The sequence below is a fragment of the Pelodiscus sinensis genome, chromosome 2 (genome assembly GCF_049634645.1).
Source record: "Pelodiscus sinensis isolate JC-2024 chromosome 2, ASM4963464v1, whole genome shotgun sequence".
NCBI classification, from domain to species: Eukaryota; Metazoa; Chordata; order Testudines; family Trionychidae; genus Pelodiscus; species Pelodiscus sinensis.
Window position 1 is genome coordinate 115824576 of NC_134712.1, and position 27034 is coordinate 115851609.

Here is a 27034-nt window from a genome sequence, read left to right on the forward strand (position 1 = left end):
TAAACATAGGTGGTATCCTTGAAAGTAGGATCTGAGATACAAGATAAAATGATCTTTAAATGTGAATTTATACCCTTAGATTACTGTTTAAATTGCATTTACTAATGAAATGTAGTCTGCAAGTCAACAAAATAATGTACAGCTTAGTACCATGACACAGCTTTCATAAGAGAACCCCATCACCACTATATCACATGAATGCATTATTTAAAAACAAATTTTTTTACAGTTACAGAACTGAAAATTAAAAAGCACTAAAAAAAGCACTTTTGCCCATAAAGATGAATAAACTAAAAATTAACAGAAATACAAGGCACAGTATAAGCCAAGCAAGAAAAATTTCAGAGTTGCCATTAATGTTCTATCCTTAATCCAGACATATTAGTGGAATAAAATTATGATTGGCATGAAATAGAAATAGTTCTTTTAAAATGCATATTCAAAGGAAGGAGCTGAGTTACATTCCTTTTTGTGTATCATCAGAAGAATTATTTACCACTTTTCAATCAGTTGCATTTGTATAGCCCTCACTGTGTAACATGGTATTAGCATAATTTAGTCTGGATGACCTTTATTGCCAGTGATAAAGCAGAAACAAGGAAAGGAGCTTGACTCCCAGAACACATGCTGAATTTACAAAGCTGTTGATTAGAAAAAAACAAAACAAGATTAAAGCAAGTAAAACTAATAAATAGGATTGGTTTTCTTTTTTAAAGAGTTTGAAATTAATCAACGAAGGCATGACAATGGAAGTGTTCTACTTGGATTTTTGGAGCACTAAATAGCTTGTTAGTGTGACGTAATAGGGAAGTAGTGAGAATGAGCAGGGAAGTGATTTTACCTCTGTATATTATACTCAGGAGACCAACACAGGGATAATTCATCTATTGCTGGTGACCATTAAAAAAAAACCCAACAAACTGAAAAATGGGAGAAGATGCTGAAGAGAACACAAAAGTGATCTGAAGGCTGGAAAAAATACCTTACAGTGAGATACTTACAATGTGTTTAACTTATGCATGAGACTTGAGCATGGCATACGTATACCTTTGCAGGAAGAAAATACTGGGTAATGAAATAATGCATAACAAAAACAAATACAGGCAGTCCCCGGGTTACGTACAAGATAGGGACTATAGGTTTGTTCTTAAGTTGAATTTGTATGTAAGTCGGAACTGGCTCCAGATTCAGCCGCTGCTGCTGAAAATGACCAGGGGCTGACTACAGGAAGCTGGAGGCAGAATTGCTCTGCCCCCAGCTTCCTGGAATCAGCCACTGATCAGTTTCAACAGCAGCTGAATCTCGAGCCTGGGACAGAACAGCTGGGCTGCCAGGTAGGTTCCTGCAGGACTAACCCGGCAGCACCTCAGGTGCTCTACCCCAGGGTCCACAATAAAAGCGTGGTCTTCTGGGGGGGGGGGGCGCACTAGCTGCGCTCCCCCTCCCCAGCAGACCAGGGACACGGGGAGCAAAGCCGCAGCGGCGGCGGGGTCCCGCGCCTCTGAGGCTTTGCTCTGGCAAAGCCTCAGAGGTGCGGGACCCCGCCGCCGCTGCGGCTTTGCTCCGGGTGTCCTTTGTCTGCTGGAGATGGTCCCCAGCAGACCAGAGGCACTGGGAGCAAAGCGGCAGTGGCGGCGGGGTTCCGCGCCTCCCCGGCTTTGCCACAGCAAAGCCTCAGAGGCGCAGGACCCCTCCGCCTCTCCGGCTTTGCTCCAGGTGTCCCTGGTCTGCTGGAGACGGTCCCCAGCAGACCAGGGACACCCGGAGCAGCTTTTCCCGCCCCGGAGGTCGAGGTGGCAGGACCGCTGCGCTCTGGGCGGTCCCGCTGCCTGCGAGCTCCGGGGCGAGAAAGCCCCGTTCGGAAGTGCGGATCCAACATAAGTCGGATCCGCGTAACTCGGGGACTGCCTGTAGCTGGAAGTTAAAAGCCAAACAAATTCAAATAAAAAACCCCAATGCTATATTTCTAAACAGCGAAGATAAATAACCTTTAGAACAAACTACCAAAGAAAACTGTGAATGTTCCATCTCTTGAACTTTTCAAACCAAGACTTGATTTCTTTTTGGAAAAAATGAGTTAGTCAAACAAGTTATTTGTCTTAATTCAGGGATAACTCACTGAAATTCTATGACCTGTGCAATACAAGTTATTTTAGAGCATTTTGTCCTTAAAAAACTATGAATTTATGACCGCAAAGAACTAAATAAGACTGTAGAAACAAATGATGAGTATCCTTGACAAAACCGGAACTAAAATTACATAAAGGTTTTATGATTTGCTCACAAATATAATATTCAGATTTTAGTCAAAATTACAGAAGAGAACAGAAATAATGCTGATTCACTGTATGGAATAGCTGTGTCATGACAAAAAGTACAAATAAATTGAAACTTATCCGATTTGGAGAAAATACCGTAAATTACTGGAAAAAATGGCTGCTTTGTATCAAAGGGAAAGAAAGGCTTATAATAAAGGGAACAAGTGAGTACTTTCAGGGAAATGATAGAATATCTTAATAGGTCTTGTGACTTTGTGAAATATAGGTAATCTCATTACTGATTCAAGTACCTAATGTGACCACGATTTATTCTCGCATGCAATTTGATTTAACCAAAGAGAAAATAAAAATCCTAACCATATGCATATAGGTCTGCACATCTTTTTAATTACCTTCAGCTGTGTGTTGTAAGGTGACCATTATACAACGTACTCGAAGATCCAAAATAAGATCCTGGATGATATGAAGCATATCATTTGGTATTTCAAGTGCAGTAAGGGATTCATAACTAAGCCTGCAAGGAGAAGGAAATAAAAGGAAGCATAGATTTAAACCTACAGTTTTCTAAACAATATTGCTTTTTAAACTGTATGATCAATCATTATACCATAGGTATATTTTACTGTCTGGTTCATTCATTTATTGAAACCATATCAATGTAGAGTTTCACTACTGTACTGTAGAAACTTGACAAAGTTTAGGCCCTTGATGTGCTAATACTACTGCCTATCACAATAACCAACATTGTCGTCTTGTTTTCTTTGTAATTCTCCACCTGTCTGTATCCATCAGTTGTCTCTTTTTATACTTAGATTGATTTTCCCTGTACTTGTAAAGGGCAGCATTTGCAGTCTTCACTGCAGAACTGCAAGTGTGTTCAACCTTTACACAGACACACAAAAGCTGCCCAGAAAGGAGTTGAGAACATATGAATGCCCATGTTGGATCACACCAATGGTCAATATAGCCCAGTATCCTACTGTCTTCCAAGAGTGGCCAATTGTAGGTGCTTCAAAAAACAAAACAAAACAAAAACAAAAAACAAAAAACAAAAACAAAAAAAGAGCAAGGAAATCATAGAATAATCCATCCCCCTGGAGGCAAATGGAATCACTGTCATTTCTCCTACCCTATATCTTATGCAGAGCATAAGTATCAGGAACATCTAGCAACAGGAACTGGGCTCCAAGGGTGTGCACTTGATAACCCTCCACCCAAACCAGGACGTTTGTGAGGCTGCAAAGCCATCATCTTTCCTGCTCCTCTTTCTCAGCAAAAGGTTGATACTGGGAGCAGCCACCACAAAGGATGGGCACAAATCTTCAATTTTTCATCAGCCTGTGTGCCAGTATCACTGTAATTCTGGAATTTCATCTGGTAATGATCAACAACTTTGCTCACACCAATAGTACTGTCTGTTCAGTACAATCACTTAATCATCAGATAACAAGCCATCATTAGTTCATTTAACCACCTAGGAGATGACGAACTAGAAGAGGTCACCTGTGAAAACATTGGTTTAAGTGACTTACCTAACATTATATACGAATTTATGAAGAGACAGGAATAGAATCCACTTCTCCAGAATAACATTCAGCTGTCTTATTTATGAGACCATGCCTCTTTCTAAAAATCTCCTGCCTCATCTACTACACACTTTTCAACATCTAAAACAAATGAAATAGATTCTACAGATAAAAGTCTCATTCACTACATAACCCTGATTCATCTATAAAACACTGTCCACTCTATGCAAGGAGACAAGAGTCCTTAGGCACACAGTAGGGAATTATGTAGCTACAGATATAATCTTGTACAGGAGACCTTCGTTTTCATTTATTCTAACTTTTGTGTCCTTGACTTTGCAATATTTAAAGTTCTTTCAACTGAATGAAAAATAGGCAAAGTTTACACCAGGGGTAGGCAAACGTTTTGGCCCAAAGGCAACATCAGGGTATGGAAATTGTATGTCAGGCCATGAATACTCACACAATTTGAGTGAGTTTTGGGCAAGGGAAGGAGTGAGATCTGCCTGTGGATGCAGGCTTGCAGCAGAGCTAGGTGTTTGGGGTTCAGGAAAGGCTAAGGGCTGAAGGTTGGAATGAAAGGGGTGCTCCAGACTGGGGCACAGGACTGGAGTGTGTGGGGGTGGAGGCTCCAGCTGGGGGTATAGGCTCTGGGGTGGGGCCAGGGATGAGAAGTTTAGAGTGCAGAATAGGGCTCCCAGCTGGGATTGAGGCAGGAGGGGGATCAGGGTTGAGGTAGGGGGTTTGGGTATAAAGGAGTTCAGCGGGACAGGCTCTGGGCATTGCTTACTTCAAGCATCCCCACGTTTCCCCCTTCTCTCCTGGCTCCTATGTGGAGTTGCTGGCAGGCAGCTTTGAGTGCTGCCCTGTCCACAGACTCTACCTCTGTAACTCTCACTGGCTGTGGCTCCCAGCTAATGGGAGCTGCAGGGATGGGGCTTGGGGTGGGAGCAGAGCATGGACCTCCACTGGCTGCACCTATATGTAGGATCTGGAGGGGGGACATGCCATTGTTCTAGGAGCTGCAATGAGCCCACTCACCAGCGGGAGCTCAAGAGCCAGATTAAAATACCTGATAGGTTGGATGCAGCCTGTGGGCAGTAGTTTGCCCATGCCTGATTAAGACAATATTATACATACTAAGGATTCGTCACATACAGACTAATAGCTTCAATTACCTTACAGTCTGGATGACATGTGTTAGCCACTGTCCAGAGAGCTCAGATTTCATTTCCCAACCACCATACTCTCTCAGCTCTCCTTCTCTGAGGCTAAATGGAAGCAAAGCGCCACGGATCAGTTTTGCCAGGGACTGCATCACTTCCTGAATCATTTTCTGTCACAGCATAAAAGAACACCACAAAAATAAATACTTAGAAACTGCACCAATATTTTTTAACTAGTTATGTATTCATCACATAATCTAGACTGAAATGGTAGGCATATATTTCAAATTTCATTATATTCACAAAACAAAGTGCTATAACACTGTACAATTAATTAAAACAAATATACTAGATAAAACAGAAAAATTACTTCAACATAAGCACAAAATAATAGGGTCCAAATGAGAAAAGGGAAAGTAAAAAACAGATTTCATAAGAGTCACTGTCAAAAATAACTGTAAAAAATAAAATATTTAATTTTTTTTAAAGGAGGGATAAAATAAAATAGATTTCTGGGGTTGGGCATAAAAAGAGAGTTCAAAGATGTAGGGCTTACCACAATCAAAGCTAATTATTTGTAGAGGCTTCAAATTTGATGGCAGATTTTTAAAATGGCAGGTGATGTATGAACATGTACTTACCAGTACAAGATATATATCCTTTACATGGATTACAGACTCTTGTAGAGCAAGAATCAGGGCTTTTCCCCCTATTTTTGAAGTGACTAGGATTTTTTGGATGTTGAACCTAAAACACCTTAAAAGGGGCCTGATTATTAGAGGGTCAAGGCTCACCACTATTTGAAAATTAAGCCTTTTTCAGTTGTCAGTCTGAAGGACCACCTAAACGAAAATAAGGCTGAACACCAAGCTTACCTTGAAATCATTCTGTCTTTGCCTAGCATTCTTCTTTGACCTTTCCATTTGACCAGATTTTTCAGCAGTCTTGTAAAAATGAGAAACAATTGAAAAGTATCAGTGACTGGTAACCACGGCTTTCAATTTTAAAACCATTCTAAAAAATCATACCAAAGAAAATGGGTCAAAAGTGGTGAGTTTACAATGTGATAAAAGAAACTAACTCAAGTCTCATCTACAAGCAAAGTATCTGGTTGCTAGTATTTAAGCGTGGGGTACAATGTGCCTGCCATAACCTAAAATAAAAGTTGAAAGTAAAGTAACAGTGGAAAAATTATAAGCTTCATTCAAGTAGTACAACATTTTATTATGATTTTGCATTAACATAGTTAAAAACTCTAAAATCCATGACACAATCCAGCAATAAGTCTGCAGGAAAAGAATCTTCATGTCCATAGTAGGTGAGAGGTGCCTGGAGGAAAATGTGGGTGTAAAATAAAGTACATTCTTAGTAATGATGGATAGTGTAGAGCTATTGTGTTCCCCTTTTTCTTTTGGCTTAGTACTTTGTTTCAGAAGACAGAGGCCATTATTCTCTAAAGTGAAGAACTAAATCATCTGTAATGTACTTAGTATGAAGATTTATCATCATCTTGCTGGACAGTTCACATCTCTGAACATTTAGATGCATGAAAGCACATCTGCGCTAGCAACTTTGGTTACAGTTGTGTGAAGAAAAGAATATGGCTTGAATAATGCTCTTACTGTTATCAGTTTTCAAATGCAAGTGATAATTATATATTTCTGTGTGAAGTGTGCCATAACACAAAGCACATTTCACAGAAAAAGCTGTTTAAAGACTGGATTTAGAGAAGTGGGTGGAATTTTATAGCGAAGAATATTTGTTAATTTAATGTATGCACTGTGACACCTACTGGACAAAAAATATACTAGCAGAACTGTGGGTTGGAAAAAATACTCTTAAAATTGCCCCCAAAGCAGTATATAATCAATATATTTTAAAACCACTTAATATGTTTTATGATTTTTTTATAATTAATTATTTGTTAAAAATTCTTCAGGTTATTTTTAGGAATGTCAAGTAAATGTTGTAGTTAGCATAAAATTACCAACAAGAAATTTAAATAGAAAGCAGCTTTTATAATCAAAACACTTTAGTTTTTAAATTGTTTTCTTTATTATTCTGAACTGTTCCAACTTATATATTATTGATAAGCCTTATATGTACTGTCCTCCTTTTTATGGTCTTTCAAATAAAATCAGACTATTTTATGAGTCTATATTGAATAAACTTCTCGATACTGCAGGTACCCTTTAAAATGTTACTCGGCTGAAGTTTTAAAATAGTTTTCTTTGCTCCCTTAAAGCTCTGATGTGAAATTATATTAAAGAAAAAGTATAAAAGATCTTAAGATATTTTCCAATTAGTGATTTCGTTGAATAAAAATCTTAACCCTTTCCTGCACAGACAGACCAAAACTACTTTGTGGTAAGACCAACGGTTGTATTTCACTGTTTTGACTTCACATATGCTACTTCATATGGATCTGAGTGGTTCAAAGAGTTGTGAACTTTTTAAGCTGTTAGAAACAGTACATAAATCTTTAACTGACAATATTCTAAGACAAACGGCCTACCCTCATGCCAAGAAAACACACACACACACACACACACACACACACACACACTCACTCAAACCAACTTGTTATTTATCACTGGGTTTTTCTTTTGTATTAGAGTTAATCTATTTCAGGTTTCTGAATTTCACTCAAATGGTTCTGTGTATGTTGCTTTAATGATTTTCTCTCAGTCTCCAAATCTATACTGAACAATATTTTGTTTCTGAAATGTCAGTAAATAGCAAGGACACCTTCAGTGATGCCTAAAATCTGTACTGTTAGAAAAATTCTACACCTTGAGAGAGTGTTATGACTAAAGTTCTCCTCAGAAGCTCCTAATGAAGTTTCCTAAGCTCCCATGCATTTTTAGACATCTAATAAGAACTAGAGCCTATGCTATCCACAGGACTTTGGCCATTTCCTACATATTGACAAAAAAGGAGCAAAGTGATGAGGATGTGTTGCTTGTGCTATCAGAATCTAGCCCTATGAAAGTACAGTATAGTTACCTTCACAGTGTAACACACAAAATTAATTCAAATTTGGCATGGAAGCAATATTTGGAGAAATCATTAAACAAAATTGCGACATTTTCTCTTGCCATTCCCAGAAGCAGAACTGCTCAACTTCATTTACAACTGTAAACACGGCGGTTCTTTTCAGTGTCTCTTGAAATTTCTCATTTATTATTAATCCACAGACAGAAAACTATTTGAATTTACAGCTCAGGTTTAAAAGTCCAAATCTTTGCTCAAATAACCAGTTATTTATGATTACCAAAAAACTGTAATTATTTTCAAATTAAAAGCTTCAATAGGATTCTCATCTCTTTCATAAATCTCATGACATAATTCTTTATGGGAAAAAAACACTGGGTAGGAATCAAACTCCTACATTTTAATACTACTTCTACTTCTGGTTTACTTTATGGCATCGGCTAATACATGTTCTCTCTTTCTCTAGGGTTTCAATTTGTGAAATGGGGAAAACAAAATGTATCCAATCCTGAGGATTTTAGGTGAGGGGCAGACACCAACTTGGTCAACTTAATGTATTCTCTACACACATGCACCTCATACATAATTTGCAAGATTATTGTATCTACTTGTTGATGAGGTATGATATGGAGCCATCATATGGTGCTATTACCATAGAAATGGAGGATAAAAATAACACCTTCAACATGTTAAGATGATTAGCTGAAATAACTTGCATTGGTTTCTCTTAGTTCAAGAACACTAAGTATTACTCAAAAACATACAATTGGGTTTCTTTGTGGCCTCAAAGCACTACAACAATCTGAACAACCTAAAACTAAATCTGGTAGCACATTGGTATTGGTATAATAGAAAAGTGATAATGCTGGTGACATTTCTGGGCAACATCATTTTATCATCTTGTACATCATTATGCTCTCTGTCGAGAATGAGTGGGTTTCCATTGTCTTTGTTGCTTTTGCACATACCCAGTTCTGTGCAGGCAAGAATATTATGACTACAGACATAGTTGATTTCACAGCAACCTTTACTAATACAGGAACCAACACAGTAAGGTTTTGTAGGACTAGCTCAGATGCCACTTGGCCTTTGAAGAATACAGGAAGTAGTTCAACATACACATGTTTTCCATCCATTTTGTAATGTTGATGTATTATTTGCTTTAACTGTCTGTGATGACATCCAAAGCTTTGCTTGCCATAATGCAGTCGTGAAATACTCCTCAAAAGTTTCCTTACATGGTAAAATTCTGGCCAGTGACCTGTCCTTTTGAATGGTTAAATTAAGGTGCAAATAAGTCAGATTTTTGTGAGTTTCCTTTTCTCTCTCACTCTAGTCATTGAGGACTGCTATCAACTTCCTTGCTATAGAATCTTCAGATTGCCCATCACAATCTTCCAAATGGGAAAGAGCTCTGAAGCAGTAAGATCACTTTATTAAACAGAGATTTTTTTCCCCCTTGTATACCAATTAGCTAGGTCTCAGTCACAGGTTAAGGCATGTAGAGCAGGAAGTACAGTGTAGACATCATGGCTACGTCTACACTGGCCCCTTTTCCGGAAGGGGCATGTTAATTTCACCTATCGTAGTAGGGAAATCCGCGGGGGATTTAAATATCCCCCGCGGCATTTAAATAAAAATGTCCGCCGCTTTTTTCCGGCTTTTAAAAAAGCCGGAAAAGAGCGTCTACACTGGCCCCGATCCTCCGGAAAAAACACCCTTTTCCGGAGGCTCTTATTCCTACTTCAAAGAGGAATTTTGCAACTCAGTGTTCATTAAATGCCACTTTTAAAACATTTCCCATGGAGGCATAGGGCGTCCATCACCTGGTACTAATCATCTGGTACTTCTTGCATCCAACCTTTACATCCCTTCTGGAACTATCTTTCTGAAGTTTTCTCAGCGTTACTGTTGGCATACCCATCAAAGACTCCAATTACAGAAGTAGCTTCAAATTATTTCCGCCCATGCCTCAAAGTACTCAGTAGCCACTTTATCAAATGTGTAGAATTTGTTGACAGCAATCATTTGTATTTGGCATCTGTGAGGTATGTATGATTTCTCTGTTGTGTGCTTTTAGCTCATGGATTTTTTTTCAGCTTAAGCTTTCAACTGATGCCCTAATTCAGCTTTGTCCGTTTTTATTGTCCCATCACCATGGAAAAGAGTCATAAGTGACTGAGGATATGTCTATACTTAAAAGGCTACCGTGGCACAGCTGCATCGCATCACCTGCACTGCTGTAACACTTCAGTGTAACCAATCACCCCTTCTTCTCTTACTATAATTAACACGCTTGCCCAGAAAGTGGTAGCTAGAGTGCTGGAAGAATTATTCTGTCAACTTAATCCTGTGTCTCTAAGGGGGTAGATTCTCCCAACCTCAATGTAGACAGGAGTGCTCACATACATTTTCAGTGTAGACCAGCCATAGGAACAGTTGCAATTCAAACATCTCTCCCTCTTGCTAACAACTGGGCTCTCTGGGAGAAAAAATTTGGAACTCATGGCTGTTGTGTTTGTTTCTCCTTGTCAGACTTAAATTTAGTCTTCTTGACAGTATCAGTAAATATTTTTATGTCAAATTTCTAAACTGGGCTGGAGAAGCTTCATATCCCATCAGAATTAAATGAGACTATTATACAACTGATACCTATGTGCAATGCTGTAGATATGTTGATAAGCACCTCCAGAGGTTATTCAGGGTTAAATCAGTTTCTCATATTGTTGATGACATGGTCAGTATGAGCTTTAACATGCTTTTCATTCCTCTGCAGAACAGAAGCAAGGACTTTGAGTACAGGCAGTCCCCCCAGCAGACCAGGGAGATGCGGAGCGGCTTTTCTCGCCATGGAGGACGCGGGCGGCGGGACCGCAGCACGTCTGGGCGATCCGCCGCGGCAAGAAAAGCCTCGTTCGTATCTAGGGAGACCAGGGAGACGCGGAGCAAAGCCGCGGCGAGAGAAGCTGCTCTGCGTCTCCCTGGTCTGCTGGGGGGCCCCCCCTGCAGACCAGGGAGACGCGGAGCAAAGCTGCGGAGAGAAAAGCTGCTCCACGTCTCCCTGGTCTGCTGGGGGGGGCTCCCCGGCAGATCAGGGAGACGCGGAGCAAAGCCGCGGAGGAACTCCCCCCCCCCCCCCAGCTGACCAGGGAGATGCAGAGCGGCTTTTCTCGCCTCGTGGAACGAGGTGTACAGCTAGTTCAGATTAGGAAGCCTAATCCGAACTAGCTAGTCCGTGCCGCGTGTAGCCGCGCGGCACGGGGTCCGAACTAGCTGGCATTTAAAAATGGCGCCGGCCGGCTTTATGCAAATGAAGCCCGGGAAATTCAAATCCCGGGCTTCATTTGCAACTCCGTATGACTACATTACTCCCCTAGTTCGAACTGGGGTGGTAGTGTAGACATACCCTTACATACAAATTAAACTTAAGAACAAACCTACAAGTCCCTATCTTGTATGTAACGCGGGGACTGCCTGTACTTTGTTGTCTCTACTTCTAGTGGGTCTCTTCTTTCTCTCACAGCTTTTGTATATTCATAATAAGACACTCTGTACTGTCATCTCTAACATCAGAACTGATCCATGCATAAGTGTTACTGAATTAAAAAGCTAATTTCTAGAATATTTCAAAAGTTAGTTCTGTGTGCATAGGTAATTAAAAATTAAAGCCTATCAGGCAGAGTAGATGCTGCATTATATGCACAAAAGCTTACAAAAGAAGAAACATTACATGAGGAACTCACACACTGTTTTATGTATCCACTATGCAGTACAAACTATGAGAATGCAATCTATTGATACTGTTGCCCAACCTTTAGCTTAAGACTGATCTGATCAGCACATTTCAACTGAGCTACAGAAGTGTATGATGATTACTCTGATAATTAAGAATATGTGATGTGAAACATTTCATGTTAGAAGACTGCAAAATATTCAGGAGATATTCAACACTTTTGTCACATGCTAAAGAGCTTCGTCATTTCTGGAAAAAAAAACCCAAAGCCCAAAATTTGCCCATGCAAAACCAATATCACATGAAGATGGCGACATTAATTTAAACAGTAAAAACTGTAGTCATAGTCATGTTGCAGTCTTCCCACCACTTTGCAAATACAACACTCATTCTGGGTACCATTGTCTCACCTGAAGTACAGGCTTATTGCACTACTTGATAGCTCCCAATAGTATCTCATCTAAATGCATTTAAATAAACGTACAAAGGATATGATATGTGTGTGCAGCAGGGGTACATTACATTTCAAAAATATGACTTTTTCAACCTTCATATTATTATAAGAACTTCAAATACCACAGATCAGCATCTCATATGAATTGATGATCTAGCAATGGAAGGCTTCCTGTTCCATTACCAGACAACGCCTTCATCATTATGGAAAATCACTATATATACACATGATCATAAATCGATTTTTTTTTTAAAAAATATGACACAGTAAAAAGAGTGGGGGTCAGCTAATGAACGGGTCACTGCATTTTATCAATCTCAGTGGCTGCTGTTCACTGTTTCCAATGGGAGTTGCGGGAAGCAGCACAGGCCAAGGGACATGTTGGCTGCCACTTCTCACTACTGCTGTAGGCCAAAAACGGCAAATCACGGACACAGAGCTGCAGGACTCCATGCCTGTAGACGCTCCATGTAAACAAAACATCTCGATGTGCCAAAGCCTTACGCTGATGAGCTGGGACCAGGAGTTTTTAAAACAGCTGATATAGAGTCCACTTATGAACAGGTCATTGCAATTTTTTTACATTTTTTTTAAACTTTGGGGGGTTTGGCTTATGAACAAATGAGTTTATGATGGAGATATATACTATACTTCCTGTTCTAGGCACGTACTACACTTAGTGTCCTGCTATTAGAAAAGTAGAGAAATGGCCAGGCCCTTTGCAGCTTGTCTCTTTCTGCCAAATACACTGTAGTTTTATAAACTGGTGACTAGCAATTACACAAATCAAAAAATAGTTATAGTCTCTAGTTATAATGATTATATGACAGAATACTGTATGCATATCTGAGTAATTACTAAGTGTATCTGTTTAAAAAGCTATCAATACTGTCATTTTGTATGATCACTGGTATAAGTTACATTCCTTTTGATGACATCTTGAAAAATATTTTCTGCTGTTCGGGGCACGATACAATAATGCTACAAAATTAATGGGCTGGATTTACTTACCACAAGACCAGAGGAGGAACAAATACAATTGTGATCCATGCCACTACAGTTATTTTGCATAGATTTGGCGCACACGTGCGCGTATGTGTCAGAGACAGAGAGAGACACACACAGACACACACAGAGTTCTTGGCGTCTGTCATTTTGAAATTCTGGGGTTAAATCTATCCTCATATCCAAATTCTTCAAAGTTACAAAATATATATGCCCATTCCAGAAAGACAACACTCTCCCTCTGGCTTTGTCTCTCATATCTTTAAGATTAATTTATTTCATCATTTCTTATGATTACCAAATATCTTGTCTTCTTAGATGAGGCTAAATGTAAGATCCGACATGGGACAGTTGGCTGATGATTTTGACAAGCAGGGCTGAAACTATGTACATTGCAATTTTTAGAAGTTGATCATTCACAGAACTACACTACAGTATAAAATAGCTCCTATTGTGAAGCGTTCAGTTTTTTTTAAAATAGCACCCTTACATATATGTTGCTAGGAAAGTTATTGAAACATTCATAACAAGCAAAGTGGGCCCATTTGAAGCACCAATCAATATATGTACAATTACTTATGTCATTCTACAAATCTCTATAAATTGAAAAGCTGTAAAGATACCTTAATCAGACATATTCTCCACTAGGTACTATACTTCTAGGCTGCGTCTAGACTGGCAAGATTTTGCACAAAAGTGGCTGCTTTTGCTCAAAATTTTGCCGCCTGTCTACACTTGCCACAAGTATTTGCACAAGAACACTGACTTTATACTGTACAAAATCAGTGGTTCTTGTGCAAATACTCGGATGCTCCCGCTCAGGGATAATCCCTCTTGCGCAAGTATTCTTGTGCAAGAGGACCAGTGTAGACAGCCAAGTTAATTTTTTGCGCAAGAAAGCCCAATGGCTAAAATGGCCATCGAAGCTTTCTTGCGCAAGAGAGCGTCTACACTGGAACGGATGCTTTTGTGCAAAAGCAAATCTTTTGCACAAAGGCACATGCCAGTATAGACGCTCTCTTGCGGAAATACTTTCAACGGAAAAACACTTGCGCAATAATATCATGACAGTCTAGATGCAGCCCTACAGTTTCAAACTCAGATTGAGATACAAAATAATTCTATGAGTTTTGTCGAGATGAAGCCACTTAGGTTATTTGTATGCATAAGTCCATACCTCACTGAAAAGGCTTCCATTCACATAAGAAATCCAGAGTTTCCAGAAGTTGGGGAGCTGACTTACAACAAGTTTTGTCAACTTTTCAACAAATGCAACTTGTTGAGGAGCTTTGCAACGCCAAGCTGAGAGGAAAAGTGGAAAAAATAACTTTGAACTGAGAATAAAGACTATTTTAAACATGTGATCTAAAAGGCAAATACAAAAGGCAAATTCCATTCCCTTATATTCTCATCCTTGTCAAAGGAGTCTGGGAGAGATGCAAATTCAAGTTTCAGTCACCTATGATCTTGCTACTTGGGGCTTAATAGGACTTAGATTCCTAAGTCATGGACACATAAATGGTTCTCATGCTGCCCATCTAGTTACTGGAAAAGAAGAGGGAGCTTGGCTATGGACTGTGACGGCGCGTTGGGGGTCCCCTGTCTCCTGCACCCCGAAATGGCACAAACAGACTGCACCAGCCGGTGGAATAGAGGAAGTTTATTGCCTCTCCAGGATACAGCACAGCACAGATGTAATCTGGTCACAGAGCTGGGCTAGGATGCCTCAGGCCCCCTTGAGATGGGGGGAGACTGGGCCCCTAAACTCCAGCCCCTTTTCCTAGGCTGTCTCCTCCATGCTCCCAGACAGCAACTAACTCACACTCTTCCAGCCCTGCCCCACAGCCAGGGCAGCATTCCACCTTCCTTTGTTCCTCTCCATGGGGGGTGTCTGGTTCAACAGGTTTGGCATTACCTTTGCATAATGAGGTTTTCCCTGCTGGGTCTTGCTCCAGACAGCAGAGGTCACCACAGCCCAGCAAGTACCCCCACTACGTCACAAGGACATCCAGGTAAAACAAAGGCATGCAATCATATTTTCCCTGTTGGGTTTACTGCTTTACATAACCAGGCCTGGAGGTGTTAAGTAACAGGGAAACAAAGTAAGGATGCTAAAATGCGATTATCTGGCTAATCATCTAGTCAATACAATTTGTAGATAAGCACTGCTCTGCAGAGCCGCAGTGGGGGTAGCTCCAGGAGCTGACTTGAGCGAGGAATGAGCAGACCTGGCTCATGCCAGCTTCAGAGTCACCTGCGTTGCGACTCTGCATTTTAATTGTAGTAAGTGCCGCTGGTAGAGCAATCAGCGCTAGCCAGCTCACTGAATCCAGCAGCCCCCATCCTCTGCAAACAGGGGCCGGTGTCAGAGTAGCCTCTGTTTGTGGTGGCCAGCTCTGATTGCTGTGACCTGGGGCTGGAGCAGCCTCTGTTTGCGGTGGCCAGGGCTGGCTGTGGGTAGGGGCTGCTCAGGCAGCAGTCCCTGTCGGTGGCCAGCCCTGGCCACCACAAATAGGAATTGCTTTGCGGCAACAGCCCCGTTCTATGAGGGGCCCAGCTTCCTGCTGGGACCCCTGTGGACAGGCGCTGCTTCCCTTATCTTTCCCTGCTGCCTCTAACAGAGGCAGCAGGAGCGGACAGGGGGTACCCCGGAGACAGTGCTGAGGGAAACTGGCTTTGAAGCCAGCTCGTCCCCCAACCTTGCTGCCTCTCAAGGGGAAGGGACCCCACAGAGAGCACAGGGACTGCTTGAGTGCCTGCTTGACCCGTTCTCCCTGTTGCACTTCTGACCCCACAGGGCTCTTCTGCTTTTGAAATGTACAAGTGCCCACAGTGGGAACTGAAAGTGCCGTTTCCCTGCTGTGCCTCTGTCTCCTTTGCCCCGCCGTGGACTTGGTGCTGGGGGGGAACTGGCTTAAAGCTCGCCCCCTTTGATGACTCTCTCTTATAGAGGCAATATGGTAGGGGGAGCATTTGAATATCTAATAGTTGACTAGTCATTTACATGCATAAAAACAAAGGCAGCTGGGGTTCATATTACAGAGACCAAGATACTGATATAATAAAAATAGGCAAGTAGTTCCTAAAGCATAGGACAAATCCTGAACTAAAAATGGAAAGAGACATTGTTGCTTTGCAACTTGGAAAAGAAGATTTGGATGTAATTTTTAGATCAGCAAAGGGAATATTCTTTAGTATAGTGTTTTTTGAGATTTTTATTCAGGATTTTATAAGGAGAGGAAAACTATTCAGTTTAGTGGGCTCCTTTTTTGAGTGATGGAAATCCAATCCTGTAATAAGCACAAGCCCTTTTTGCCTTGGCAATTTACCTTTAAAAAACGTCTATGTCTTTACAGAGTAGTAGAGGCAGAATATGAAAATAACTTTCACATACATATATTATTCTGTTATGGACTGGTAGCTCATTTTCTGTCAACAGACTAGAACAATGAATACGATTACCCTGTATCAAATTTGAATACTTACGGAACACACAGTAAAATAAACCAGCTCTAGGGATTTGCTAGAAATAGATTTTTTTATTTTGTAAATAAAACAGATGCTTACTGTCATCACGACCTGACTGAAAGCTGCTGCCCCTTTTAAGTGAAGCAGTCTGACTGAGATGGCCAAGTGGAGAGGGACGCACATCACTGTCCAGGTCCAGCATGGGGCTATGTAACAATGAAATCCCTGAAAAATAGTGATACAGTTATTCATATATTTATTTTTATGGAACTCCAATTTCATTGTGCAGAGGAACTGTATCAGGTTCAAAATTATGTAACAAAATATATCTTCAATTTAAGAAAAAAATGGTTGCTGACCCCATGCAAGTACAGTTCTTCAAGAAGTGTGTCCCTATGGGTGCTCCAATCTAAGTGTACCATTGCCTGTGCCTCTGATCAGAGATTTCTCATAGCGGTGTGTATTCAGCCTGCACATGCTAGTCAACCCTATGCCATTGTTATATAACACTGTGTGGTTGATGCACCCTCAATTCCTTCTTTACCAGAAAAGAGAACTCAAAGTAGAGGGGTTGGAGGGCAAATAGTGGAGCATCCATATAGACAAATATCTCCAAGAACTATAGTTATTGTACAGGATGAGTAACCATTTCTTTTTCTTCAAGTAGTGCCCCTTTAGATACTTTATTCTAGGGATATATCTACGCTGCAAAGCTATTTCGGGATACCAGAGTATTCCGAAATAGCTATCCCATGTCTTCACAGCAAGCCTGTTATTTCAGGCTTGCTATTCCGATGTTTCTGTAAACTTCATTCTACGAGGAGTAAGGGATGTTATAGAATAGTGCTTTACTTCGAAATGACGAACTAAGTTAGCATAGAAAATAGCATTGAAATAAGAAACGCAATTTGCGTAGCTCAAATTGTGTATCTATTTCGAGTTACAGTGCCGTGTAGATGCACCCTAGGTGATTACCAAGCAGTTCCCCAATGAGGAAGAGGGGAACTTTGTAGTCAAGTCCAGTGTGAAACAGCCAAACAGTATCAGATGCAGAGTTGTGAGTTATTGTATAGTGTTCTGCAAACATATGTATAAAAACCCAAAATAGCAGATTGACATTTTTCAGTAAAAAGCTTGTTTTTAGGACATGCCACACAAGTGGAAATGGAACTTGTAAAGAGAGTTCCTATGTCCAAAAGTGCTTGAATATTACGAGACTCACTGCAAGGATTAATGTAGTTGGTTAAACACTCCAAAAATCTTTGATTAGAGAACTTTGATTTGATCTATCTGCGATAGAGACAAACAATTTGGGGGCCTTGTTGAAGGTTTAATCCAGATAGGTGGCCTGGCAATTCTGATTTGAAGGACTGCCTCTTGTTTATCTGGATGAGATTTAGAGTGGAACATTTGCAGATAAATAGGTTTGCTAACATGGAACTCAGGGGAGACTTTAGGTAAAAATTTGGGATGTGATCACAACATTACTTTGCCCTTAAAAATACTACAAAAGCCATCTGGACTCTATTTTCCCAACCTATCATGCTGATATGATGGCTATCATGAATATCATTTTCACGGATAAATGGAGGAGCAAGCAGGTATCAGTCAGTTCAAATGGTGGTCATGTAATGCATTAAGAACTAGACTCAGGCCCCAAACACAAGTAGGACACTTGACTAGGGGAAGGTTATTGTCAATTGGGTAGGTAAAATTGGAATAACCCTCTATTGGAGAATGGAAAGCCATGACGACTACCATGTGGACTTTAATAGAGCACAGTGATAGCCACAAGCTTTTTAGTATTAGGATGATTCAGTACATCTAATAGCAATGAGGTCACCAGTGAAATAAATTTGAAGTCATACCAACAGACAAATCTGGTCCATTTTTACGTGTATGTGTAGAGAGAAGCCGGTCTTCTGCTGTGTAATAATATTCTCTAACTCAATGTTTCTTAAACTTTTTAAGACCAAGGAACATCAAACAATTTTTGTTTAAATGAAGAAGACCAAGGATTTTTTGTTGAGCAAAGAAGAAAAAAAAAAGGTTGGGAACAGTTAGTGTGGGGGAAAAAAAGGTTGGGGGGAGTTATTAAGCAAATAAATAAACAAATAAACAAACATACAAATAAATAAACAAATAAATAAATAAATAAATAAATAAAGGTTGCCTGCTCCTTTAAGGGTGGTCATTTTGAACTCTGTTATTCTCTACAGCATACCTCCGACTGCCTCACGGCACACCGGTATGCCATGGAACACAGTTTAAGAAACACTGCTGTAACTCTTATCAGCAGGTTGTTTCCAACCCCATGAACCAATGACCAACTATGCTTTGAGACGAAGCACTCTGAGACTGGGATGAAGGATCTTTCTGCTTTCCTTTGAGAGAAGATGAGGAAAGGCCTGGAGAGTGATCAAGTTGCATCCGGAAAGGAAACCATATTTGTCTGTGTCAGTTTGGAACCATTAGGATGACTCTGGCTTGTCCTTTTTTATTTTGAGTAGAACTTGGTTATTAGAGGAGTTGGTACAAATGCATACAATAGACAGTGAAGGTGAAAAGCATTCCCTACAAATAGGGGACCCAGCTTATCCCAGTTTTGCTCCAGGGATAAGGTACATCTCTTATTTATTGCTGTGCTGAATAAGTCTGGGGGGGCGGGGATACTCTGTATATTCCAGCAGTGGGGTAACATGCTGGCTCCTCTTTTCCACTTGTGGTCTTGGAAGAAGTTCCTGGTAGGAGTATACATAGTCACATTCTAAAGCCCTAGAAGATAAGCAGCTGTGATTACAATCCAATTGCATACACAGGTGGATATACACAAATTCCAAAGCCGGATAGCCCTGGCAGAGAGGGAAGTGTGAATCTTGCTTTTGAATTGGAAGCAGTGGGCCTATTGTGTAACCAGAGCTGGGAAGACATGAAATAAGCCAGGGAACCAGAAGCCTTACATTAGTTGAAGGACAATTGGACTTGCAACTCCCTTTCTAGGTGGTATGTGTGGAGTGGATACAATGACTTGAACTATTCTTCCATGTAACCAATTCTGGCATGCTGAGTTACGTAAGTTCAGGAAACCTAGTGCCCTGGAAGCCTGAAGAAAGTTATCACAGATATTGGAGGATGGACGTGCACTTGACTCTCTTTAGAATCTTCCTGAGATAAATAAGCTTTTGCTGTAACTATGTCCAAGGTTACCCCCTCCACAGCAAACTGTATTCTTTGAGTGGGAATTAAGAGCAATTTCTCCTTGTTGGATCCACTACCAGGTGGATCAATGCTGTTGTGATGAATCCACGGGGGGGGGGGGGGGGGAGGAGGAAGGGTGTCAATTAGCAGATCTAGTGAAGACCCACTAAAACAACTGCCAAATGCATTCCTATCTCCTCCAGTGCTCCATTGGAATGAGAAGTTTAAGGTAAGTCAATAGGAAAGTTTATCCTGTCCATTCAGAGCAATGTGGACAAGGCAAATAGTCGACCAAAGGTACTTTGACTCCAGCTATGTTATTCATGTAGCTAGAGTTGCATAACTTAGGTCAACTTTAGTCTGTAGTATATACCTGCCCAGAGTCCTATGGAGGAAAAGAGACCGATTATTTGCTTAAGAGAACCAACAGATTGATGAGATTTCCCTTAAGTAAGCCAATCCTCTAAGAATGGCTAAACTAGGACTCCCTGCTTTCTCAGGTAAGATGCTGCTATTGATAGGCATTTTATAAAATACCCTTGGTGCCACTAATAGCACAAATGGCAGAACCCTAAATTGATAGTTGCAGTCGCCCACTTGAAATTTTAGATGTCTTCTGTGGGCAGGATGAATGGCTATACAGAAGTAAGCATCCTGAAGGTTGAAAGCGGCATACAAGTCCTGTGGCCGTAGGGAGGAAATCACAGAAGCTAGAATTACCATTTTTAACCTGAATTTGCTGAAGAAGTTGCTTTGATGTCTTCAAATCCAGAACTGGGTACCATTTCCCATTTTTCTTTGATATCAGAAATAGTGGGAGTGTAACCCCTTCCTTGAGAATTCTTCTACTGGTCCAAGAGATGGTCACTAGAGGTCTCTGATCAGGGATGAGGAAAGTGTGGAACAAAATGCTATATCCCACTTCTACTATCTCTGTAACCTAACAATCTGTAATTATTGTACTCTAAGCCACAAGAAAATGAAAAAGATGACCTCCAAATGGAATTGATATAACAACATGATCTATTAGAACTCACTCACAGCTCCCAACTGAGGAGTAAAGATTGCTGCCTTGAGGATGCTGTCAGTTGTGAAGATGATGCAGGGGAAGTCATGTTTCACTTGTCTGGAACATATGATGGTTTCTTAAAGGTTCGGAATGTCTTCACTAACGGTAAGACTTCCTAGGGTAAGTCTGAGGCTTAGCTAGTTTCCTTGTCAAAGCAGGAGTATCACCAGTTAATTCGAGTTAAGGGGTTTTTCTCGGAGTACTGCGTCTATTCTTGGCTAGTTAAATCAGGCTAGTCAATTTCCAAAATAGTGACCGGCTGTGACTATGCTAATCAAGTGTGGGATATTTAAATCTCGCGCTTCATTAGCCACTTCGGTCACCTTCATTTGCCTCCCTAGTTCAAACTAGGGGGCAAGTGTAGACGTACCCTAAGCGAATAAGTCATATTTCTCAAAAAGCAGGTCAAACCCCTCAAAACAGAGGCCCTGTATGGTAACTTGCGTATCTTAAGGTATCCTGGACTCATGTAGCCAGTAAGATGTTCTCATGGCAACAAATTTGTCATAGATTCAGAGGCAGTATCTGACACATCAAGGAGCTGTCTGTTTGGAAGTATATGCCACAAATTGCTAATCTGAAATAAAACATTTACCATCTTCTCCTGCTGTCCAGTGGGATTTTATCAGAAAATTTAGTGATGCAGTCATAATTTAACTAGTCTTATTTTTCCAGCATGGCTTGGTAGTTGGCTATTCTCATGTTATTTAGTTGGAATATATATGTTCAGTTAAAATGTGCTTTTAAATATAATTATAAAATTAAAACTACAGTATTTTCCCTAACAAACCACTTTTCAAGTACAGGAGACAGTGAAAGTTTCATGCTTTAACACACTGAAATAGATTTTCTGCCCTCAACATCCAGATACCTTGTAAATGTGAGGAATTTCTTGTAAATAGGTTGTTTCTAAAAATGTCAGTGCCTAATCAACTGCCAGAATTATTTAAGAAAAACAGACCATTTGCAAAGTTTTCTTTAGGCAAGTTCACTTAAAATCACTTTAAAAACCTGATACTATACAGATATTGAAAGCCGTAAAATTCTATAAAACCCAAAATTATTGATTTATTCACTAACAACAGAAGGTAGTGTAAGGAATATTCTCTTGTTCCACTAGAAACCATATCATTAGGCTGCAGTAGTATGAGGAAAAGAAAGTTTAACATGAACTAATTTCTTAATTGGTTGTCTGACATTATAGGCAAGTATAACACAGCAGCAGGGAACAGCAACAGCACATACACCTCCAGGACTAACATCTGGAGTACATTAGCAAAGCTGATCTTGCTCTGAACTGGCCAGAAGATAGCGCTTGAAGACTGCATACTAAACATAAATCTTGAAAAGTGGGAGTTAACTTACAAACAAATTTCCTCCCATATTCAATTCCTCTCTAGGAGCACAAATACTAGGGTAGCCATGGAATTATTTTAAGACCAAAGTAAAGAATGGAGATGTTCATATTCAGTAAATATTTAAAAACCCAAAAGAAATTATTGTGATTACAAGTTTACCCTCCCCCCCACATTCTACATTTTTTAACCAGAGATTCTTAGCAAGTTAGGTATGAATTTCCACAAATTAAGGGTGTCATATTGCAGGAACAGGTTATCTGCAGCATGCATAAACATTACTGACACACACTTTTTAAAAAATGTATCACATCTTTGATGGCACAGAAATATTTAATTCCAAAACACAGGATCTATGTAGATCATATTTGTTACTTTATATTTAATGAAAGAAATATGGAAAAATAAATATTTACATTTAAATTCACTACATTCTCCGCAAATACCCAACCACACTAACAGAAAGAAAATGTACATATAAAAAGGCTTTAATTACAACTGTAAAACCACAAAAGGATCAAATAAAGCAGAATTTGTAACAGGAGATTTTTATATTCATTACTCCATGATTTTTAAGTCACTTTAAAATATTTTCCTATACTCTTTGAATATAATATGCATTAAAATATGTGTTTTACATCACATATTTACTGTGATAAAATATGAATATTAGAATGGATATGTTTGACACTTGCACACACTTCATCTGTGCTCAGCATCTCTTAAAATCAGATCCTTGCATACAAAGCAATTGTATGTCTTATGAGGACATCTACTACACATATGCATAAACGTACTGTATAGTAAAGTAATTATGAATATATTCTTGTGTGCATGCTGCTATAATTACAACTAGAATTCTCTCTCTCAGCTATATACACATTAAATGTGTATACACATTTACGTACAGTACACAATATGGTTTATGTACATATACTGTATATTCAGCATGCTACTATGTGTGACTGCACTGAAGATCTATAGGCAATATACTTAAAGTAGTTTTGCTGTAGTTTATAAACAGGTCAACCATTTAAACCCTTTAAACAATTAATTATATTCTAAAACTTATTTGTGAAACTAAGCAACAGCAAATGTATGTTCAGTAAAATTCTCTGTACCTTCACTTTATTTGTTTTTTTCCCCCCTTTATAACAATGAGATTTTGTTTTGAGCCATTTTTAAATGTGGCCTTATTGCTGCATCAAATCTGTATCTGGCATATCCCGCAAGTAAAATTCAACTACAATTTTTCAAAAGGATTTCAGAAGGGCTATTGACTGAAGTTTGTTTCTATTGAGGAATATTATTTCTCCTTGGATTGAAAAAGCAACTTCTAATGAGACATCTGAAGAATTACAAATTTCCTTTAAAAGCTGAAGTGCCAGTCAATATTGAAACAGACTACTTTAGCTGTGGTGCGCATATGTGTGACATTTAAGAGGACTCTGCACATGTGTAACTAGGTGAATATAGTTACTGTATTTTCTCATCCTTTATGTCTCTTATAGTGAGCTTTCTCACAGGCCACAAGTGTGAGGGTATACTGATCTATAGCCTCCGGACTCTCTGAAGGGAGGCAGACTTCCTTACCACCCTTAAACACCTTTGAACATTTTTTCCTGTGCACAGCGGGCCCTTGTCCTGTCCTACAGCCCGACCACCCACTGTTGCTTGTTGACCAAACATGCAGTGCCTGGAGCCTGCACTGACACAACCAGGATAGGATTCCTTTCAAGCACGCTACATAGAAGAATTTCAATTTGTTGAGACAAGAAATTAAGAGAGTACTACAAATTCCCTTAAAATTACCCTGTATCAAGAGATAAATTACTGTTTTGTTTGCTTTCAATACTCTCTCATATATATTTAGAAGTATGACAGATTTCAGATGGTCAGTAAGTAAAACATTAAAAAAAATCCATTCAAACAAAACAGAAAAAAACCTAGCATTTACTAGATTAGTTCTCATGCATTACAACTATTGATATTTCTGAAAAATGTTTGAAAACAAATTGTGCTGGAAGGTTTTGCATTTAAGATAGGAATTCTTATACAGGAAGAAAAATAGAGATTTGGAATAACAAATAAGAACTTGACAAATATTTTTCACTTTTTGTAGTTGACAATACTGGAGCAAGCCAAACCAAAACCTGGCAATTAGGCTTGTTATTTGTAATTACATGATGGGCAATCTTGTATCTTAGTCCCAAGGACTCAAAATAATTGAATTCAAAACTCAGTACCTAGAGTTAGGCACTTACATAAAACTGACTGTTTTTACTGGTCTATTCCAGTGCATTCTTGACAGTCAGCTACTTTTATTTAGGCACCTCTATAAGGATATAGTAGACTAATTTTAGCAGTGGGGAAAATTTTGACAACTGAAGCCAATGGGACTTTTACCATTCATTTGAATGGGGCCAGGATTTCACCCCAGTTTGTAAATGTTGGCCTTGATTGAATTATATTTTTTTTTATTGTCACATCTTTACTGCAACATAGGTTTAACAATTTAAAAACAGACATACAATAAAAAAGTCCAATGTCAAGCTCAGTAGTGATTAATACTTTAATTTCTTAATTAATAACTCATTAAGAGTTTTGCTGGACATTCACTGTCAAAAGACTATTTCTGTGACTGACAGGGGATGTGGTTTAGACATGAAATGGCTCCCAGCTGCAAGAAGTTTTCTTCCAGATGTACAGTAAGTGAAGGCAATAGAAGAGAACCAGCTGCTAGGATAACAAATTGAAAAGGCCCTTTTGACACAAGTCTTGCTGGCTTGTCTGCTCTAACAAAGATAGATCATTCATCGCAAGGTGAATAGAATCCTAGTATGGTACAGAAGAAAGAGCAAAGTGATCTAAGCATCTGCCTCCTTACTTCACACTATGTACAGCTGCTGTTATTCTGGCATCAAAAGAAAACATATATCCTTAAGACAGTACCTACAGTTGAGCACCATACTAAAAATGCAGCCAAAATTATACCATTTTAGCATAAAAAAATTGGCTAAATGTGATACATTTTTCTGTTTCAAAACTGATGTGTTTACTTTGTTAAAAAAGTAACACAATGTACACAGGTTATACATACCAACACATGCCACATAATGCATCGGGCAATTCACACTTTAATGGTGTTAGGATTTACATAAGTCTATTTTAAAGGTTTGAAAAAGGATTATATCCTTGCTCTGACTCAGAACATCTTTCATGTGAAGCTATGATATTAGCTACAGTCACTTAAAATAACAACATTAAGTTCCTTCCTTGTTTTAGCTCACAGGATCACAAGACCCACATAGCCAAAAGCAAAGCTCCAGCAATAACTATCAGACACTTAGAAAATATTCTTACTCTCTAAAGTTTCTTTCCCACATATTCACTTTAGAAATCTCAATACTCACTTTATTTTGGCACTGCTCCTGAGCAAATTTTAAACTAAAGCTTATTTATTTGCATTTATTTGCCTGTCACTTTACTTCATTATGTCCCTTATATTTCCCGAACTACAAGTCTGACTACAAGAAGTCTACAAAAGTAATGAAAAACCAAAGGAATGTGCTAAAATGATAAATAAAAGGCCAAATACATTTAAATAAATATTGTTTTAGCTGTGGGAATAATGAAGGTGACTAAGCATCAGGTTGGAAAATATCTAGGCTCTTCCCAAATCACAGGAGGATCAATTCAGAGTATCAAGCCCTAAGTGAAACACTTAGTGCTGGTCTGCACATCCTAAACTCATAACTCCGGTCATCTGAAGAAGCGGCCTGTGCCCCTGAAAGCTCATGATACCATCTACATGTTTTGTTAGTCTATAAAGTGCTACCAGACCTTTTGTTGTTTTTTAAGTTTATCCTGTACAGACTAACTCAGCTATCCCCTGAAGCTTCTATACTCTTTACTGTTCAGGTACCTTTTGGTAGATATGCAAGCAGTATATACTTTGAGCAGACATTAACATTTCACAGTGCTTTTAACAAGGCAGGCTTTACATTCAAATAGCAATTAAAAGACTCCCACAATTCTATGTCTATGCTGGAAAATCTTCCTTGGGAAGGATGAGCCTATGGACTAAGTGACGGGAAAGATTTTGGCTCTAGCCACAATGAGTCTTTCGACAAATGGCTGGCCTAATGCAGTGCTGCAAGAGTATTTATTTAGATTTAGAAAAGGGCTCCATTCAATCTCTGGGCAATTATTCCATAAACATAAAATTTAAAAAACAACAACAAATATAAAGGATTTCTCATCCTACCTTGAAAGAGAAAGAGACAGACGAACAGAACAAGAACTTTTCACTAGCAAATATAATGAAGATAAGAAGTTCAAGTCTGTCAGAGGAACAAATGACTATACAAGCAGATAAAGAACTTGATGGGCAACTGGGATAAAATTTCCTAATGAACTGTTTCAAGCTGCGCTAGCATGCTCTACACTGTGCTGTGTCAGAATTCTAACACAGTCTAGTTACCAGTAACAATTATAGAATGCAACTTGTCCAACAGTGTCCAACTAAACAGATTTTTTCCTGATGAAGGTACTGTTATAAATCCACCATTCTCATTTGGAATACAAAAACAATATTTAAATATCTAATTAAACTACAGCATACAATAAAAAGTCAACTACATTAGCATCTTTACTGTCTTCTTTCTCCAGGTGCCTACTAGAGCCTTTGAGATTCTGTTAGTTGACAACTGGGTAGACTGTCAGGAGAACTCTACGGAAAGCTAAAATAATACATGCATGGTGGGGAAGTTTACTTAATCCTTGCG

General features: G+C 39.3%; 1 protein-coding gene across 4 annotated transcripts in view; it reads right to left on the bottom strand.

Moving 5' to 3' along the window:
- Positions 1 to 27034, bottom strand: part of EXOC2 (exocyst complex component 2) — a 190604-nt gene that overhangs the window by 86238 nt on the left and 77332 nt on the right. For all 4 annotated transcript variants that reach the window (XM_075921345.1, XM_075921343.1, XM_075921344.1 and 1 more), the window contains 5 exons: positions 16725 to 16850; positions 14335 to 14459; positions 5847 to 5915; positions 4984 to 5141; positions 2672 to 2793 (listed from right to left, as the gene is read on the bottom strand). In XM_075921345.1, coding sequence (XP_075777460.1) covers positions 2672 to 2793; positions 4984 to 5141; positions 5847 to 5915; positions 14335 to 14459; positions 16725 to 16850 — 600 coding nt within the window. The remainder of the gene's footprint in view (positions 1 to 2671; positions 2794 to 4983; positions 5142 to 5846; positions 5916 to 14334; positions 14460 to 16724; positions 16851 to 27034) is intronic.